Genomic DNA, 18315 nt, shown 5'->3' on the forward strand with positions numbered 1-18315 from the left:
AATAGCTTACAGGCATGAGTGGAAAAGATCTGGCAAAATTATGACACACACACACACACACACACACACATGGTGTTTGTGCTGTTTGTTAGGGTCTCTTGATGTGCCCCTGCTGAGCAGTTAGCATAAGCTTCCTAGTCTCACAGATTACTCCTTCAGATCTGTCAATAAAATCCTCAGCTTAGACCCAGAGCTGCCATGAAGCCCACAGGAAGCCTTAACAGAGACACAGGCAACCGCTCACAGTCAGACAGGACAGACAAATTAAAGTGGAGTACACTCAAAACATTGCAAACTTTGTCTGTGGATGTTGCTCTTTAGTTTGTTTGGGGGATGGACGCTGTAATACGTCGGGGGGTAAGAGTACCTGTTGACAGTATGAAGGTCAATGGCTCACGCGCACGCAATGGCACTAATTGCCTTCCTCTGACGTGCCACTTCTGTGTATTCTCTTTCTGTTTAGGCAAGGAGGACAGTGAGAAAAAACAGCACTGCTCATTTTCTGATTACCCAGCTGTGGATACACACTAAACATTTTTCAAATTACACCCTAATGAAAAACAAACACACAGACACACATGCACACACACACACACACTTACTTCCACACAAGCAAAGGCAGATATTAAAGGAAGTGCATCTAGTCAGATGCAAATTTTCCTCAAGGGAAGGGAAGAGGAAATGAAACACAAAAATACTGGGGAAAGAATCACAGATGCTGTTTTGGAGATAGAGAAAACTGGTTTACTTCAGCAGAGCGGAAGAACTTCCTGCTGTTGTTGGTTTAACGTCCCAGTAGCAGCAACTGGCACCACAAGCTTGATGCTCAATATATTTAACATGCATTCTGTAAACTCAAGAGCCATTTAACTATTTTTTGTGAAAGTATATGTAGATTATGCACATTCCTGTAAAAAAAAAAAAACACACTACACACAGTCCTGGCCAAAGGCACTATTAACTTTGTAAAGAGATTAACATTTTAATCTTACTTAAAATAAAACAGCAGAGTCTGACTAAACGTACTGAGCAAGAGTGTACAACTGCTTATTCATTAGTTTTGCTCCTTAGTGATTCTCCTGCAGAGTTCTGACTAACTGAAAATCATGCTTTTAATTAGGAATTTGTAAATAATGAAAAATATATGGGACCTATATTCAACAATAATATAAAGGCCTTCCTACATAACATGGTAAAGTAAGTATACATCACTTTGAAACCACAGAATATCTTGACATGGAATTTTTTGTGTAACTTCATTGTGAAACTTTTTTTTTTGTGAACTCTTTATTTGTTTCCATAATTTTTGCCTGTAGTGTCATAAATGACAAATGTCATAAACCTGTGCACCATCTCACTCACCTTAAAAATCACCAGTATGAACTGCCGTAAGTGCAAGCGGTGAACCACGCAAATGTCGTATACAGCTGACACGGCCAGAACAGTCACTCCCTGCTCCTTCCATAGCATGGCAACTGCTGCCATCACCAAGCTCGCAGCCAGCCATGCACGCACCCTCCACCTGAGCAGGCGAGAATGTCCAGACCGGAGCCTGCAGTGGTGGGCATAGCATAGCAGAGATAGCAGAAAGCACAGAGCTGCTCCCACGTCTGCACGGCCCACAAGCCCTGCCACTGCCTCTGTGTGTATTGGGTGCGAGGCAAAAAGCAGCCCTGCTAACAAGCTCCAGAAGCCTCCACCCAGCAGGGGGTGACAGAGTGTAGTAAACAGCGCTGTGACACAGCAGTGCAGGACCACGTTGACCAGGTGGTAGCCCCAGGGGTCCAAGCTGCCCAGAAAGTAGTTCAGACGGAAAGAGAGGGTGCAGAGTGGTCGGAAGGACTTGTGACTGCCACTGTGGGTCAGAAGGGTCCCCCAGAAGTCGTTGTACAGAATGTTGGTCCAAGGCGTCTCAGGCAGGAGGTCTGGGTTGGTTCTGATAGCTCGGCTAAGGAAGAGAGAGAAAGACAGAAATTTAAGATGGAGGAGAGAAAAGCTGATTATTTATGACTTGCTAAAACAATAAATACATTAAGAATCCTACTACAAGGCACTGCATATTTTTGATGTATGAAAAAATATATTGTACTGAGTCACGTCTGTACTGTAATGATATATGAATTTTGTGTATCCTTTCAAACCTACATTCTTAATTATCACGGAATGATCTACTGCAGAGCCAATGTTGAATCACCACTGAAAACAAATAGTAGTTCAGAATTATTAATTACTGCAGATTATTCCATGACAAGCTTGGGCTTAGATAAGCCAGAAAATGGTCCTTAAGGTGTTAGAATATACTAGAATATTTATACACATCTAGCTTTCACAAAATTTGCTTATATTATTAAAACAGTGATTCCAAACATTTTAAACAGTAGTGCATGTGTTGCCCATTTTGCCGTAAATATAAAGTAAAAAAAACACGAACTGGCCATGCTCAGACTGGGTTCTCCTCTTGGTGCCTACATCTTACTGACATCCATAGAGCACCAGGTGGTGAAGAGTTTCCATGTCACATCATTTACACAGTCAGGCAGAGCATTAGGAAAGGCCCAGCACCCACTTACACTGAGACAGCTCTCCAAGGCCTGCATGATGAGCTCCAGCTGAGAGCTGCACACACGGCCAACAACTTTATAATCCAAACTTCAATAAATAAACAATATTCCATCCATATGCCTGTAAAGCACATCTACAGCGTGTCATCATTGAGACTCTGCTACACACCACCATGTTCTCCAAAGTCAACTCTCAGTACTGAGAAGGCAAATCAGACAAGCCATTGTATGACTAGTAATGACTAGTAAAACAGTTACTGTTCTGTCTTTTCAAGGGGTAGAAATGACACAACTGAATCAGTGATGTCAGAGCTTTTCAGTATTTCTCTCCATAGACAGCAGTGTGTTTTATCTCAGGAGTTGGAACAGAATGAGAGTGGGTACTGGCTAGAGGAGTGTGTTAGGAATAACAGGTTTCTGTAAGGGCTGAGGGTCTTTGAGGATTTTGTCAAGAGTGATGCACTTAGAGCTTGTAACAGTTGAAGAGTCCATTAAACAGCACTCTAAAGGGTGACCTTCAGAGTCTAGAAAGACCACTACTGCTTACAAACCCAATAAATGCCTTTTTCCCTTTCATATAGTAGCATTTGCCCACGTGATTCGATTTTGTTCATAATATAATTTCAATTAGAGTCCAGTATAAGTGCTGGTCAAAGTCCAAGTCGGGATTCCCTCTGCACTAAAATTATGAAGAGAGATGAAAAAACATGGGAGAATTATACTTGTATTGTTAATATACATTCAGTAAATTAATGTATAAATCTCTTATTTACATTAATTTTTTTAATTAAGAAGCTGCCGGGACAACAGATCTCAGGCTCACAATCAGATGCCACTCTCATGCTGTAAGTAGAAACCTAATCTTATGTTGTCACTATAATCACTAGGGATGCAGTGATTATAGTGAATTGTGGGCCGATGCTGATAACCAGATATTTTGAAACTGGGACTAAATCCACCTGGATTAGCATTACAGAGAAATGTAAATTTAAATGCTGTAATGCAAAATGTAAACTTATTTATTATAAATTTATAACAGTGTTATAAATGCAGTAAAAATAATAATATGATGCTATTTTAGCATAGTAACTCAACTCTGCTTAACGATTCTGCTCTTCCAGAGTATAATAAATACATTAAACGTGTGTCCGGTGCCAATGATAGTTTTAAAGCAAATGTCGCCGATACTGATATGATTACAGACATTCATTTCTGATTCATTTCACAATAACGGCAGACCAGAAGTAATGGTAAAATCCTTGAGCTAAGTAGTTGTAGTAGGGTTTCACAGACTGTTAACTGTGTAAAGTTTAGTTCTGCAAATAGACTTAACAAACAATTTTTCTTGCACTTTCTATGTGGTCAAAGTTTGTTTCTTAGGTTTTGCACTGGATCTAAGATGCTAATGAAGCTAAAATGTAATGGATGCCTGCAGCCACCAATAAGCATTATGCAAACTGCAAGCATAAATCTTTGCACACTTACCTCAATCAAAAAAGTTTTAAATAATCTCAAATAGGTGATTGATCTCAAAATGTGGTCACTTATTATAGTTACTTTATCTATAAAACATCTTATCTATAATTTTCATATCTAACAAAATGGATCAAACACCAAATTTAGACTTCCAGATGGCTCCTTCTAGGTAACTGCTTTTAGGGATGCACAATGATATTGGAATTATCTCATTATCAGCAACTAAAAAGTTATTTGTATAGCACAGATGTGATAGCACCATGTGCTAAATGTGATAGCACCATTTCAAGTTGGCAATTGATTTATTATATACTGGAAGAAAATACCCTTACCCTTTCTACAATGTAGCAACAACATTAGGTTGACAAATATGAGATATTGGCATCGACCCACACTTATTATATTGGTGCATCCCTACTGTTTTTAGTTGTTTTAGGTTTTTGTAAAGTAAGCGCAGCAACAGACTCTGGACACAAAACATATCTTGACTGACTGACTATATTCAAGAAAAAACGGAACATTGTATAAACTCAATTTTTTTTTCATGAAACTATTCCATTAAAGAGCCCATATCATGGAAAACTGAATTGTCCTCACTTTAAATAAATAGCTTGATGAAGTGTGTAAACATCGCTAAACACAGCATTCACACCCTAGTCCATACAGTCCATATACTGAAAACTGAGCTGCAAAAACCTGTTTTGATTTCATTGTTTCTGTGATGTCAATAACACATTTATGTGTATCTGCCTATTCAGCTTGTAGCAGTTTAGCTCCACTCATTAACGCTGAAGTTCTAAAGAGTGTTTCAGCCTGGATTTCTTTTTGAAGGAGGCACAACACAGTGCAGCCAATCAGAACAGAGTTCATTTGCATACATCAGTCTTAAAGGTGCGAATAACAGTCTGTTTAATTATAAGAAATAATAAGAGGTTGGAAAACGGTCGTGTACAAACTATGATTACTGTGGAACATAAAACCACAACTCTTGTAAGTTGACCAACAGGGGGAAGTACAAGAAAAATGTAGCACTTTAAATTGATGGGACAATAGCTATCAGAGTTATCTTGTTTTGCTGTATTCAGCTCCAGGCGCTCTGCTGCTGAGCAGTCCTTCTCTCCCGTTGCGTTCCACCCTGCTGAGAGTTAAGTAAACTCATCAGTGAGCTACTGTCACAGCTCAGACAACAGGATAATACATGCACTCCGTTAATGTATTCATCGGTTTAATGTATTCTTTTCATTTTGGGATCGGCAATGGTGTGGGAGGGCAGGCGATTTGCATATTTAAATTGAAATGACTTTCACAGTGTGGGATGGAGGCGGTGAGAAACCCATCCCCAACCACGGGGGAATGAGCCCTGGCATTTTCATTTAATAACTCAGCATAATAAAGATAGATAAACACCGTGGAAGTTAAAGACTCAATGGACTGCAGGCAAACATCACAACAACCTGTACACAGAGATAAGCTCAGGACTGAGGAAAATCCATCACAACAGCTGAGAACAGCAGCAGCATGAGAAACACCACTGTAAGCCAGGACAAGCTGCAAAGGGGACAAAGAAATAACTAAATAACTATGAATATAAAGCAGCAACACAGCAAGCAGAGTAATAATGCTACCTATGCAGGTTTCACCAGCACAGGGTATGTAATGATGGAATGCATTCATTGATCCAACTGTAGCAGTGTGCCACCCATTATGTATGTATGTATGTGCTCCCCCAACACACATACATACATAAGCAGAGCAGACTGAGCCTGAGAAAACCATGCTTTGTTTTCAGCAGCCAGGAAACACAATGCTGGGAAAGCTGCAGGCCTGTGGCTGTCCTCACGCTATGGCCGCAGCCCTGAGGACACTGTCCAAGGCACTGACCGCTCACCACCAGCTACTACAGTGTGCAGAAATCACTCAAATACAGACACACGGATCACAGGGTTCACACATAGCTTCATGTCTCCTCACAGGACCTGAAACACTACTTGAACTTAAACCACATTTGCAAAATATTATTCCACCATAACATATGTAAAATATGGATCAAACTGCCCAGGAGAGCACAGGCATCTGTTTAAACATTTAATGGCAGAAGCTGTTGCTGCTGCTGATGTTTGTTTATGTTTCTTCGTTAAGTCATCCTGTTTTGCCCATTAGCTTTCAGCTTTCAGGTCAGGTTGCTGTAAAGTTGTTCTGTATGGATCCAGGAGAAAATGTAACACTGTGATTAGTGATTATCTGAAGGCCACAGCATGACACTAGAACAAACACTTTCACAACAAAGAGGTTGTGGGAGATTTTATTGCACCTATTGATGACTTAACACCGTGAAACTTTGGTTACAATCAGCTGCAGGTTGTGAGTTGCATGAAAGTTGTCATTTCTGTGTATCCTGAGGCTTTACACAGTGAAACATTCATGCAATTGTAGTCCCAACTTTGTGAAGTCAGTTTTATGCCAATCAAAGCAGCAATGGCACATTGTAATATCAAACATCATATATTCAGATGATTTTCACTAGATAAATGAACAAGAAAATAAAACAGAAGATGGTTGATTTGGTGGTTGAAAAGGAGACACCCCAACCCCCCTGAGACAGACATTACACAAGGCTGGTAGATTTTCAATTTGTCAGTTTCATGAGCCATGACGACAAACATGAATTTCTCAAAACTATCATTTCTGTAGCCAGTTGTGTTAACCAGCCAGCTAATGATAATAGCTGTTTAAATGGCTGTTTGTGTGACTTTTTCTCCTTATGCCTGCTGTTACTGTGATTAACATAGCTAGATTGACTTTCCCTTTACTTGACAGTATTACTACCATAATGGCTAGGCCTACTTAAAGAATTAACATATACTGAAAAGATGTATTATATATATATATAATGCAACTACTTGCTTGCATTAAAGTTTGACTGTGTAAAGCCAGCCTGACAGTTACAACTGCAGTTCAAAAATTAAACCAAAGTTGCATGCAACACATATGATTAATGCACTAGTTAACTAGAATTTTTTACATATCACATCCATCTGGTTATGTAAAATTATCAGCAATGGATTTATGCCAACAGAGGAATGTGAATAACAAACATGCAACATTATTCCAAGAGGCCATTCTCTGTCTAACTTTCCTGTTTATGACGTGCCAGTTCACCATGAAAGCCAGTCAGCTCTTTAGTGCACAAATCAATCATTTAAAAAATGCAGCCGCTCTCAGCGCTATGCACTCTTCTCTGTATTTACTCTGTATACAATTAGAGACTGTGTGGCCCTATGATCACCCATTATAGCAGTTTTGAAAGCTGAGGCATTAGTCAATATCCTGTTGTGACACCCAACACTTGAGTCTTTCCAAAACATTTAAGCTTCATTGCTTCATTGCTCTGTTTACCATTTCATGCCACACACAGCGACAAACTCGGTCAGTGTAAACTAATGTCATTTTGTAGAATGCGTAGACTGACTTACTGCTACAATTTAAAGTGACATCAAGAGAGGGAAGTGCTTGAGAAAATAAGGCTCATAAACCATTAGCGAACTTCATGTTTGTCATTCCTATTTTCACCTTTATCTGATGTCCTCTTTAGCAATACAGCAGTGATGCTTAACTTATACCAACAAATAAAGCCTTACTTAACTGTGTAGCATCTACACTGAGGAACAAGTGCAATTTTCATTCACTCACCGCAATGCAAACTATAGCTTATTGGGATGATTTGAATCTTTATTTCTGACTTGCGTAGGTTCAGAGAGTTAAAAGGGACTTATTATGTTATTATCCCGACGAGCCGAGTGAGCTCTGATTGGTCAGCTCATCCATTCCATGCTCTACTCCTACACGTCTTGCACCACTGTCGGCAAGTTTACAATGAACCATTTCATAGCAAACTACTCTGAATGAGTTTGTTTATGTATTAAATCACAGAATCACATAGAATTTTTTGAAAACTCAGTGAAATCCGCCTTTAAAACTAACCCCACCGTGTGAATGTCGTATTTCATCCTGGTTTGTTCATACGCTTTAAAACAGTGCTATATTACTTCCAGCAAGAGGTGTCAATAATGTGGTAGTAAATTCTGTGACAGACGTTTTTTATTTGGTCAGAAATTTTCGGGATTCGGGAAACATTTGATTACTGTACACTATGATGTTTCTATGAGGATAAAAGAACACATGACTAGCTCTGTTTGAACAGGATGTATTTGAACCTACACATAACCATGTATAATATCACTGGTGTTAGAACAAAAACTCCAAATCTCCAAAATGATAACTTTACAAGAGATGGACAAAACATACTATACTTTTACTGTAAGTCATTGTTGCTTTGTGCCCTGCTCTCCTCCACATGAGGTTTAGCACTCAGAATACTCTGATACAGGGGGTGTTTTTGCAGGTGGTGGCTCACAGCAGGGTTGTTTATTGAGCTTGTGTGAAATCTATTAGCATTAGAGTAGTAATTTTATATCCTGCTTATGTGTATGTTTATCAGACTTTAGACTGCTTTTGATTATTCTTGCAATGATAAACTCCAAGTTAAACCAATACAGTTTTAGGATCCTGAGCGTTCTAGGTGGAGAGATTTATTATTTGTTCACAGGGGAGCATAACTGCAGTGTTAATCCAGTGCTAACAGGATTAGAGGCAGATCACTGAGCCATGGCGTTTTGCGGGCACCACTGGAGGACAAAGGTTCAATCTCTTTAAATCTATCTCAACACAACAATGAGTGAAGTGAGTGAGAGTGAAGCACGAATATAATATCAGCATATCACATGCAATAAAATGAATGAAATGGAGACACTGTAGCTTGAGATGCACAAAAATATCAGTATCTGTACACATATATATATTTTTTTAAAATCAGTCCTGTACAAATGATTAGATCTGACCAATGTATCAAAGCAATGTTTCATGACGTATATATTGTACTGCAGAAGAGCTCATTGTTTAGGTGACACTGGACTGTTGTACTAAAATATCTGCATTTTATTCAAGTAGGTGTTACATTTCTAGGTTATCGTAATTGAGGTAAATATAGTCTCAATTTCTACATTTTGTAAATATTTACATATCTGCATCGATATGAGCGTGAAAAATGTTGGATATCAATATTATTGGATAATTCTGCCTCTCTAGTCTAGCGTTGGTTAAACATTCTTTCCTTTCCGTGGTGCAATAAATGTATCAACAAATGGCTCCAATGCCAATACTAATGTTTTTAAATGTGTTTTATATGTACTTAGAAAACATCATATTTACATCTTTCAGTATGATAAAATGAAATAAATGAGTTTCATTCATCATCTCACACATGCCCATGCCAAGCACAATTTTCCCATTCATTTGCTGTACCTGTTACATAAGCCATGCTATTCGTACACACGCATACAGAGTAGGGAACAATAGTGTGGTGAGACGGCACTGGCACCGCTATCAAATACCACAATCATAAATACTACTACCATTCACCAAGCTCACAGAAACGGGAACACTGTGATAGATTTATGTTTCATTTTTACCCCGTCAAACTTCCTAGTTTATGTAAAGTATGATGTCAGTTTGAAGGGTTATTCTTTCATTTGGCAACAACATTTCAGTTTGTTTTCTCAATGAGTGAGGAGTGATAAAAAGATTACTTAGCCTCAAAACAAAAGATTAATGGACTTGTTCAAAACATGCCCGGCCTTATTATTGGGGAAATCTGAAGTACAGCTCTATTGTCTTCAGAGCAGACCTCAGTCCAGTTTTCCACAATCTGTATGCAGGCCACTGATCAGATTGCGTGCCAGTGTAGAAGAATGATGGTTCTGGTTTACGATAGCCAATTTCTCTTAAATTCGCTGCATCACACCTTTCTTTCTGTCTTTGGCACCCACTGTACTGCATATGGCTGCCAACACTCAACACTGTCTCTGCAGAGAAAAATATGATATTTGAATACTGAATTAATCAATACAGCCAAAGTACACTTTGTTCTTTTTAATTAAATTTGAATTTGTTCATTACTGAACTTACACTGACCTTAAGCAGTGCTTATGCTTCCCACTAGTGCTTTCATTCTGTTTTCAACTTGTTAATTTGTAAAAACACTGCAGTGCCTTATTCAAAATGTCATTTATTATGGAGACGCTCCCTCTCTCTGTGTGAGAGCATGTTAGGCAATCAGGCATTTAAGTGCCTCTCTCCATGGCTGAAATATTTACACACAAAATCTTTGTGTTTATGGAGGTGGCTTTTCCACCAAACTGAAAATTATGCACTGAGCATAAACATGAGAATCAGCAGGGTCAAACTGGAGCCAAACGCCTCTGATTCTGTCTCTGGCTCATCAAAGATTCATTGTAAACTTGGCTAAAGCTCAGGTAGGTCATGTTCCTAACCACCCACTGCACTGTACACCCTCACAACACACCCTCAAAAGGTTAATAATTAGTTAAACCCGTATTATTTAGTCATCTTAATGTTAAAGCAGTTAGAAGGGTAAAGAAAGGAGCCTCTTAAAGGCCCAGAGAGTTTCCAGGTTAAAAATGTTATGTTTAAAGAACATGAGCTTTTCCTCAAATCTGATAACTCTAAACTTCTCAGGTACTTCAGGAGCAGAAGTGGAAAACAGCAAGGCCTTAAAGCAGGGCCATTTTGCATTCCTGTGCTTTAGAACACGTCATTTGGCTCATGAAGGTTTGGATAACTGCCTGATAAGCTCTATTAGCTGTGCCTGAGCAGTGATGCAAACTATGAGCCATGGAAAGGGACTGAAACCACTGCGGAAAAGCAAGTGCTGGTAGGATAAAGATTGCAGTCATGATTGTCACAATCATAAAATTTTAGCTGAAAATTAAGTACCATTTAAATAACTGCAACTGACAACTGAATTGTCTTCTTTGGTTCGTTGTATACAACTATTGAAGTACAAGCCAAAAGTGGCCCAACTGGAGGATTATCTGGTTTCCTAGCTGTCAACACTTGGCACCTCTCAACTGATGACAGCAACAGCACAGACTCAAATATACAATCATTACTTACTGCTGCCCCCTGAAGGTGCTAGAGAACCAAGCTAAAACTTGTTTTAATGATCTGCATTTGCCTCATTCCAAAGTTTGAAAATGAACCCACTTCACATTCTCTGCAATGTAAACATATGACTGTGAAAGCTAACAAATGTACAGAATAAGGAGACTTTTAAATGGCCTCCACAAACAGCAATGCATAGCTGTATTTAACATATCTGTAGGCACCAGTAGAGGTTGTGCACATCTGGCCAGACGCTGGCGCTGCTACTGACACTAGGGTGGAACTACTGAACTACTGATTTACAATACATGACTCACTCTAGTTCATTCATGAGCGCATAGACTGGCCTTTTCCTTTCTCCCTCAACAGCCAATCAGAGCAGACAGATTTCTTTCATTTGCTTTTTTTATGTGTGTTTGCGTGTGTGTGTGTATGTGTGTGCTTTCTTTAAAGGAGCTGGCAGGCTGGGCCTGTGTGGGGAAATGGCTGTCTCCCATTGTCAGGCTTGGGGTCTTTTATCTACTTATAAAGCACACTTCCTGATTAGCTCAACACACCAGGGTGTGAGACACACACACACACACACACACACACACGCACACACACACACACGTGTATATATATATATATATATATATATATATATATATATATATATATATATATATATATATACCCAATGCACTGATCCAACCTTTCCAGTTTCAAATCTATGTTGTAAAACATATGGAAATATAGTCATACACCACTTTTTAACACTCAAGCTATTTGTCACTTTCCCTTCTGATGTAACAGCAGAATTAATATGAGCCACAGCCCCAACAAAAAATGCAGAAAAGGCTTCTCATTCAAATCCAACCCAAAGACAGAGAAAACCTAATGATTTACAATGAGTATTTGGATCTTAGAGCCCTCTCAACTATAATCGATCCTGAGTTGCAGCCATCTGCACCAAAGCCCAAGAGACTGAACACTAAGGGAATAGCCACAACCTCAGCACAAAGCAGGACCATCGACCCATGATGGATGACATCAATAATCGGCCCAGTGGCCAGGTTAGCCATAGAAAAAACAGGAGTTAAAGGAAATCAATGGGTTATCAAATGAATGGTCTTCTGTCAGTCAGAAGAAAAAGCAAAGCAGTGCTGGAGATTTAAGCATAGTGACAGTAGACTATACTATTAAAGCTAAGGGTCGGTTTTGTTGTGTTTAGATTAAAAAGTTGGCAACAACACAGCTAGCAGATTTAAACTGTGTTGTTTGCACAAATGAAAGGTGATAAATATATATGTATGATGAATAAATATAGATTTATATTAAATATATATAATATAGACATAGATTTACAGATGAAGCCAAATACATTAATCTCCTAACTACAGCGCATGGTCTAGGTCTGTCAAGGTCTGGGATACATTAGACCAGGTGTTGGCAACATGCAGCGCTTTAACTGCCTGTGTTGAGGCTCCACAGAACAATTCGATTTTTAGGGAAAAATATTCTGACTGTTCTAACAAGGTTTCTTTATTTTTCTTAACAATAAATGGTCTTAAACGCTGGAGTTTAACTGCTAATTCACCAACCTTCAACCCTGAAGATCGGCGCACAGGCAGACTGCTGTCTCATAGCAACGCAAACATGAGTCTCACCTAGCTAGTAGCTAACAAAAGGGCAAAGAGAAAGATTTAAGATGAACATTGATGATTTGCAGATTAATGGACTTATCTGAATTTATGCAGACTCCAGCTGGTTTCCTGATATGTTTAAACTGCAGCAAGAAACTGTCAAATACTAAAAGTCGAGAAGCTGTAGCCAGCTTTTCACCCGCCAGCTTCTTTTTCAAATTTTCCCGTTCCACCTTACATTCTTCCACCTTGGGCACCATTTAAGGTGGAACTGGAAATTTGAAAAAGAAGCTGGAGAATGAAATGCTGACTTTGGACTCAAAATGTGAGCATTGAGAGACATTTTACAATAAACTATTCTACTTTTGAGGAAAAAGTTCTTACAGGAGATGAGAGAAAAGCACCTATACCTGAGCTAATGCTAAAAGCAGAGTTAAGTAAGTACATCATATTTTGTTAGCCTTTACTAAGACATTAGCACATACTGAGACATATTCACAGTCAAGATGGTAAATCATTACTTCAGTAAATGGACATACAATGCTGTGGCTCCCAAGGCGGACTGATTTTGTTGAAAGGGCAAAATAGCTCTCCCTAATATTTGGGTTGCAGACCCATGCATTAGATGGTAAGGTGGCAGTTCAAGCAGTCGTCAAGGTAGCAGGAGAAATGGGTAGCTGTGAAGACCTGAGCAATTTTGACAAGGGCAAAATAATCATAACCAGACAACTGGATCAGAGCGTCTCAAAATGGCAAGGCTTGCGAGTCACGGTCACGGTCATGGTCAGCAGTGGTGAGTACATACAGCCAGGGAGGAATGTGTCGCAATGTGTCACAACACACAGTGCACCCACCATATGGGGCTGTGTATCTTCAAAAAGGTAACTTTTAATTGAAGTTAAAGGAACAAGGTCTTATTCTAAGTCATTTTGGAGCATTTTATGAAACTTTTGACACACTGTAAAGGCCCAAAGGCATTTTCCTATCATGTGAGAAAAAGCAGACAGCAACAATATATTGAGGTGCAGATAAATCTCATTGCAGTCACCACTGCAATACGCAGTTGCGTTATGGTCATTCATCACCACATACAGTAAGTGCAATATCTAGTTCACAAACTGCAACACATAAATCATTTTGCAGACCGCGACTGGGGACACAGCTGTGCACTTATCTCCGAAGAGCAGTGAAGGAGATACGAATATTTTATGTTACAATTTAGCATAGCAATATTCCATATCTGACAGAGCCAGTGGTCATGAAAATCATCTCACAGATTAAGGAGTGAAGTGTAGTGAAGGATTTAAAACCCCCAGACAGCTTGTACCCCTCCACCCTGCCTCTGTGCTCAGTAGAGCCACTCTAGTCTGACTCTACAGTCGGCTGCACATCTGGAAAAGCAAAAGCTGTAAGTGTTTCTCCGGCTCTCCCCAGAGGTGTTCCTAATATGAAATGTATGTAGATATGCTTTACAATGTGGCTAACCTTTTAAATATAGGCAGGGCTAAAAGGAGTAGAAATATACTTAGCAGGCAGTGCCTGGGAATGGTATTTAGCATTGCTAGTTTTTTTCATGAAATATTAGGCTTTATAAAATCTAGTTAAAGAGATTTATATGGCCACCCAATGGGGCAGCTGGCACTGGTACCTAGTCTAGAGGTCTGCTGGATCCAAGATGTAAATTCAAATTTGAACTGTACATTACAGAGCAGTAAATTGATAAATCATTGGGCTCATATTCATTAGTAAAGATCTACTAATGAATTCAAAGGCATTCTATTCTCTGGCTTGGTAATTATTTATCCTGGAGTGAGCAGTTAATTAACAGAGAGAGCCTAAGTCATCGACCCATCAGCAAAAATCAGTAAATTAGGGTCTTGATTTTGTTTACATCTGACACAGCACTTTTTATGTGCACATCACTGTAGTTCGCACCTCCCTAAGCAAGCAGTTTTACATCTCATCAATACTAATCGTCTCAAAATTATTACATAATCCCCTGACTGAGATTGTGGTTCTTAGCATTTACAATCTTATGTTTAGATTGCAACAATCTGGATGTAAATAAGGTGTGTTTTTATCTGCTTAATCACATGTGAGACACGTCACAGGCTTTTTGAACTTTAAACTGGTCCAATAACGTTTAGAGGGCTATGGTGAGTAATGTTTGTTGTTGTAGCTCAAGCTGTTTTTGGTGACTGTCTGTTAAAGCAAGATAACAGAGACAGGATTCTTGACTACGTTTCAGCTCCACAAACCCTAACAAACGAAATGGTGGTTGTTTTATAAAGGCGTTAAGGAAGTTAACAATTTTCTCTGTATATCTGGGTTTAGATACTCAGGTTATGACCAGTCTTCATGCACATGTATGTGAAAACGTGACATTTGTGATGAACACACAGGAGTCATCAAACAGCTTATTTCTAAAAATTATCACGACAGGGCTAATCAATACAGGATTATTTTTCTTCCAATGCCAACTGGTACTGCTACTGCATATTGCTGCTGTCGTAACAAAACCTTAAATGTTGTAATAGTATCTTAGTAGGAATAAACATTCTTAAATTGTAATGGAAGTTATAGTACTGGGATTTTTCATCAAGTAATTGTGGACCATTTTTATTGCTCCATTCATCATGGTTTGACAGCATTGATAGACTTCTTTTCCCCCAAAAAACAAGGCTCGGTCAGAAAGAGCCTTGCTAATACTGAACACACCAGCTGCAGAGACTAGCCTATAAAAAAGCTTTATGCTCCCCCTTGTATTTTTTCCCTCCTACTTTGAATCTTCTTTTTCAGTCCCCCTTTCTGCCTCTCTCTCTTTCACCCCTTGTCTTTTTCTCATCCTTCTGAGCTGGTCAAGGCAAGGCTAATGGCAGCACAGTGACCTAAAAAACTTTCACCTGCTTCAGAAGATGAGACAGGTGGTCTGTGGCAGGCTTGGCCTGAGAAGAAATGCAGCGTGCTGGCTCAGAATACAGAGACTGACCTGCTCTCAGCACAGTGTGTATATCTAATGAGAAACAGCACGTTCAAACAGTCTCTCCCCCACTGTCTGACCTGTCTAGTCCAGACTAGTTATTAAAAGCCAGAAGAAAAAAAATAAAAACAGAGGAAGCAAGTATCAGCGAGTGAGAGAAAATGAGCACACGAGTCACACACAAAGAGAGAGAGGGAGGGAGGAGCAGAGAGAGAGAGAGAGGGGGAGAGAGAGAGATCCAATTCATCATATTTTGAAAAGCCTTCATGACAGGTCTGCTTTTTCTCTGTGTTTTTCATCCTCCTATGCCTTTTTCAGTGAATGCTTTTAGCAGAATCACCATTTGGCAGTAATTGTGAATGGCCAGCTGTGACCACTGTCCCCTGCCAAGCTCTTTCTTTCTCAATACAGTACCCCCACCATCACCACACGAACACACAAAAGACCAGCACTCACACGTATTGTCAAACCACCATATCTGAAATGGTTTGAATTAGCAGTCATGTAATGTAGCACTCATTTACCATTTGTTCCAGTATAAAATATCACACTGAGTCACAGCAAATCATGCACATGTAGAGTGAGCAGCACTGACTGGAGCAGCGAGAGAAAACACCATTTCTCTGTGCTTTTATCAGCTAAATGAAACGCATTCATGCAAAACAAGGCATTTGTGCTATATTTTTTAAAATACAACTCTTAATGGCACAAAGTAAGCCACGATTGATAATTAGCAGTGCTTTACTTCTCGATTCTCTCACCCGCCTTGGCTAGTCAATGAATGCCCTGACATGGTGTGACAGATGATAAATGGATTGCGGGTGCAATTACATTTTGCAGAAAAGCTGCAAATGGACTTCATCAGCTCCACTTAATTTTACTGCCAGAAAAAAGAGGTGAGAGCAACTCTCTGGAATATTCTGAAGAGCATTTCATGAGCTACATATTGCCTGTCAGTGGCCAAAAACCAATATTCTACAGTTCTTCACTACCAACGAGGTCTCATTGTGCTCAGCGATATTGACTTGTAAGTCACTAGAGCTGCTGAACAAAGGAAAGTGAGTAGGATCCAGAGAAAGAGAGAACGAGACGGAGAGAGAAAAAGGTAATTTTTCTACCGGCCAATCATGAAACACTTCTTCCTCTTCTACCTCTCAATAGAGATGCCAGTCACAGCTGCTTTTCCTGCACACTGATAGCACAGTCAATAAGTGCTTGTCGAGGCAAAAAAGAGGAGCTGTGAAAAAAGAGCTATAGGAGACTGTAGACGGTAGATTGAAATGTCCAAATGAAAATTGTGGTCTGAAGAAGATTGAATAGAGAGCTGCATTTAGAACACGATGGGTGGATTTTGTGGGTATATGAAATCAGCGAGAAAGAGAAAAAGAGTTAAAGAGTTAAAAGAGGTTCAAGGTTTCATTACTACTGCAGCAAAGTAATCTACAGCCTTCTGTATCAGGCACCTGCATATCAATCAAGGAACAAAGCCTGTAGATTATTCAGTGTGTCTGAATGAATGAAAATGATTAAGTCAATCCATTAATTCAAGTCATGGGCGATAGGCTCTAGAGGCGGTATGCACAATAGTGCTTTAAGTCATTGGCTATGGACTGCTTCTTTATATTAACACTCCAGAGTAGAAGAGTAGAAAATGTCCACTGCACATCTCTGAATGAGATAAACAAAGAAAAGTAATCTTTTAAAGAATAAAAGAATATCTTCAAAATAGTAACTCCACAGGAAAGGGCAAAAATAGTCTTTCAGTAATTAGGTTAATGTAAAGAGATTTTTTTTATTAAGCAATTTCGGAGCAATTGAAGTTAGGGATAAACAACCTGCTGGAATGCCCATGTTCAATAAAAGACATTAACTAAAGACACTAAGTAGCTAGCATTAACCAAGTCCTGCTTCTTAAGTCTACATAAAATGAATAAAAAAGTACACTTATATTGTGTGAAGAAACCATGTGGTTTGATGGTTACATTTGCATCTCATTTCCATCTCAAAATTAGGGGCAGGTAACAAGAAGCATCCTTTGTTCTTTATCGTAGTCCAATCAGTCAATTTCATTCCTTTAAATGGGAACACAATCTTGTTCCCTCGTACATGTGAATGTTCGCCCTTGGACTGACTCATTCAGAGCTTGGCCACGTTGTCAATGTATGGTAAAATCATTCAAAATCAAGCTTAACTCCTGCCACTGAAGTGAGGCCCTCAGATCCAAGGAGGATATAAATTTATTTTACAAATCAGAGAAACCAAAAGCATCACCCAAGCAGTCAGTCACATCAAATAACATACTATCTAAATATATTTATATATTATATTTAATAGTATATATATATATATATATATATATATATATATATATATATATATATATATATATAATATTGACAAGCATCAAGTGTTAACTGAATAAGCTACAGGTGTTCATTGTCTATACAAATGAAATGCAGTACAGCTAAATTGTAGAAATGTGTAGCGTGCAGGTACAGATAAAAGTTGGAATGGATATATTCCGGTTAGCTCAAGTTGTACCGTGTCACTTGGAAAGTGAGACCATGGCACAAACATATGATTTCATGTATTGTGAAATAATATATTTAGTACAGTCTACAAACCTCAACATGTGATTAAAATTTCACATTCA

General features: G+C 39.0%; 1 protein-coding gene across 1 annotated transcript in view; it reads right to left on the bottom strand.

Moving 5' to 3' along the window:
- The window catches only part of tmtc2a (transmembrane O-mannosyltransferase targeting cadherins 2a), a 56863-nt gene that overhangs the window by 16750 nt on the left and 21798 nt on the right, over positions 1–18315 (bottom strand). Inside the window, exon 2 of the mRNA XM_017712227.2 lies at positions 1363–1948. Within this exon, the coding sequence (XP_017567716.1) occupies positions 1363–1948 (586 nt within the window). The remainder of the gene's footprint in view (positions 1–1362; positions 1949–18315) is intronic.

The sequence above is a fragment of the Pygocentrus nattereri genome, chromosome 1, assembly GCF_015220715.1.
Source record: "Pygocentrus nattereri isolate fPygNat1 chromosome 1, fPygNat1.pri, whole genome shotgun sequence".
In the NCBI taxonomy this organism is placed as follows: Eukaryota; Metazoa; Chordata; class Actinopteri; order Characiformes; family Serrasalmidae; genus Pygocentrus; species Pygocentrus nattereri.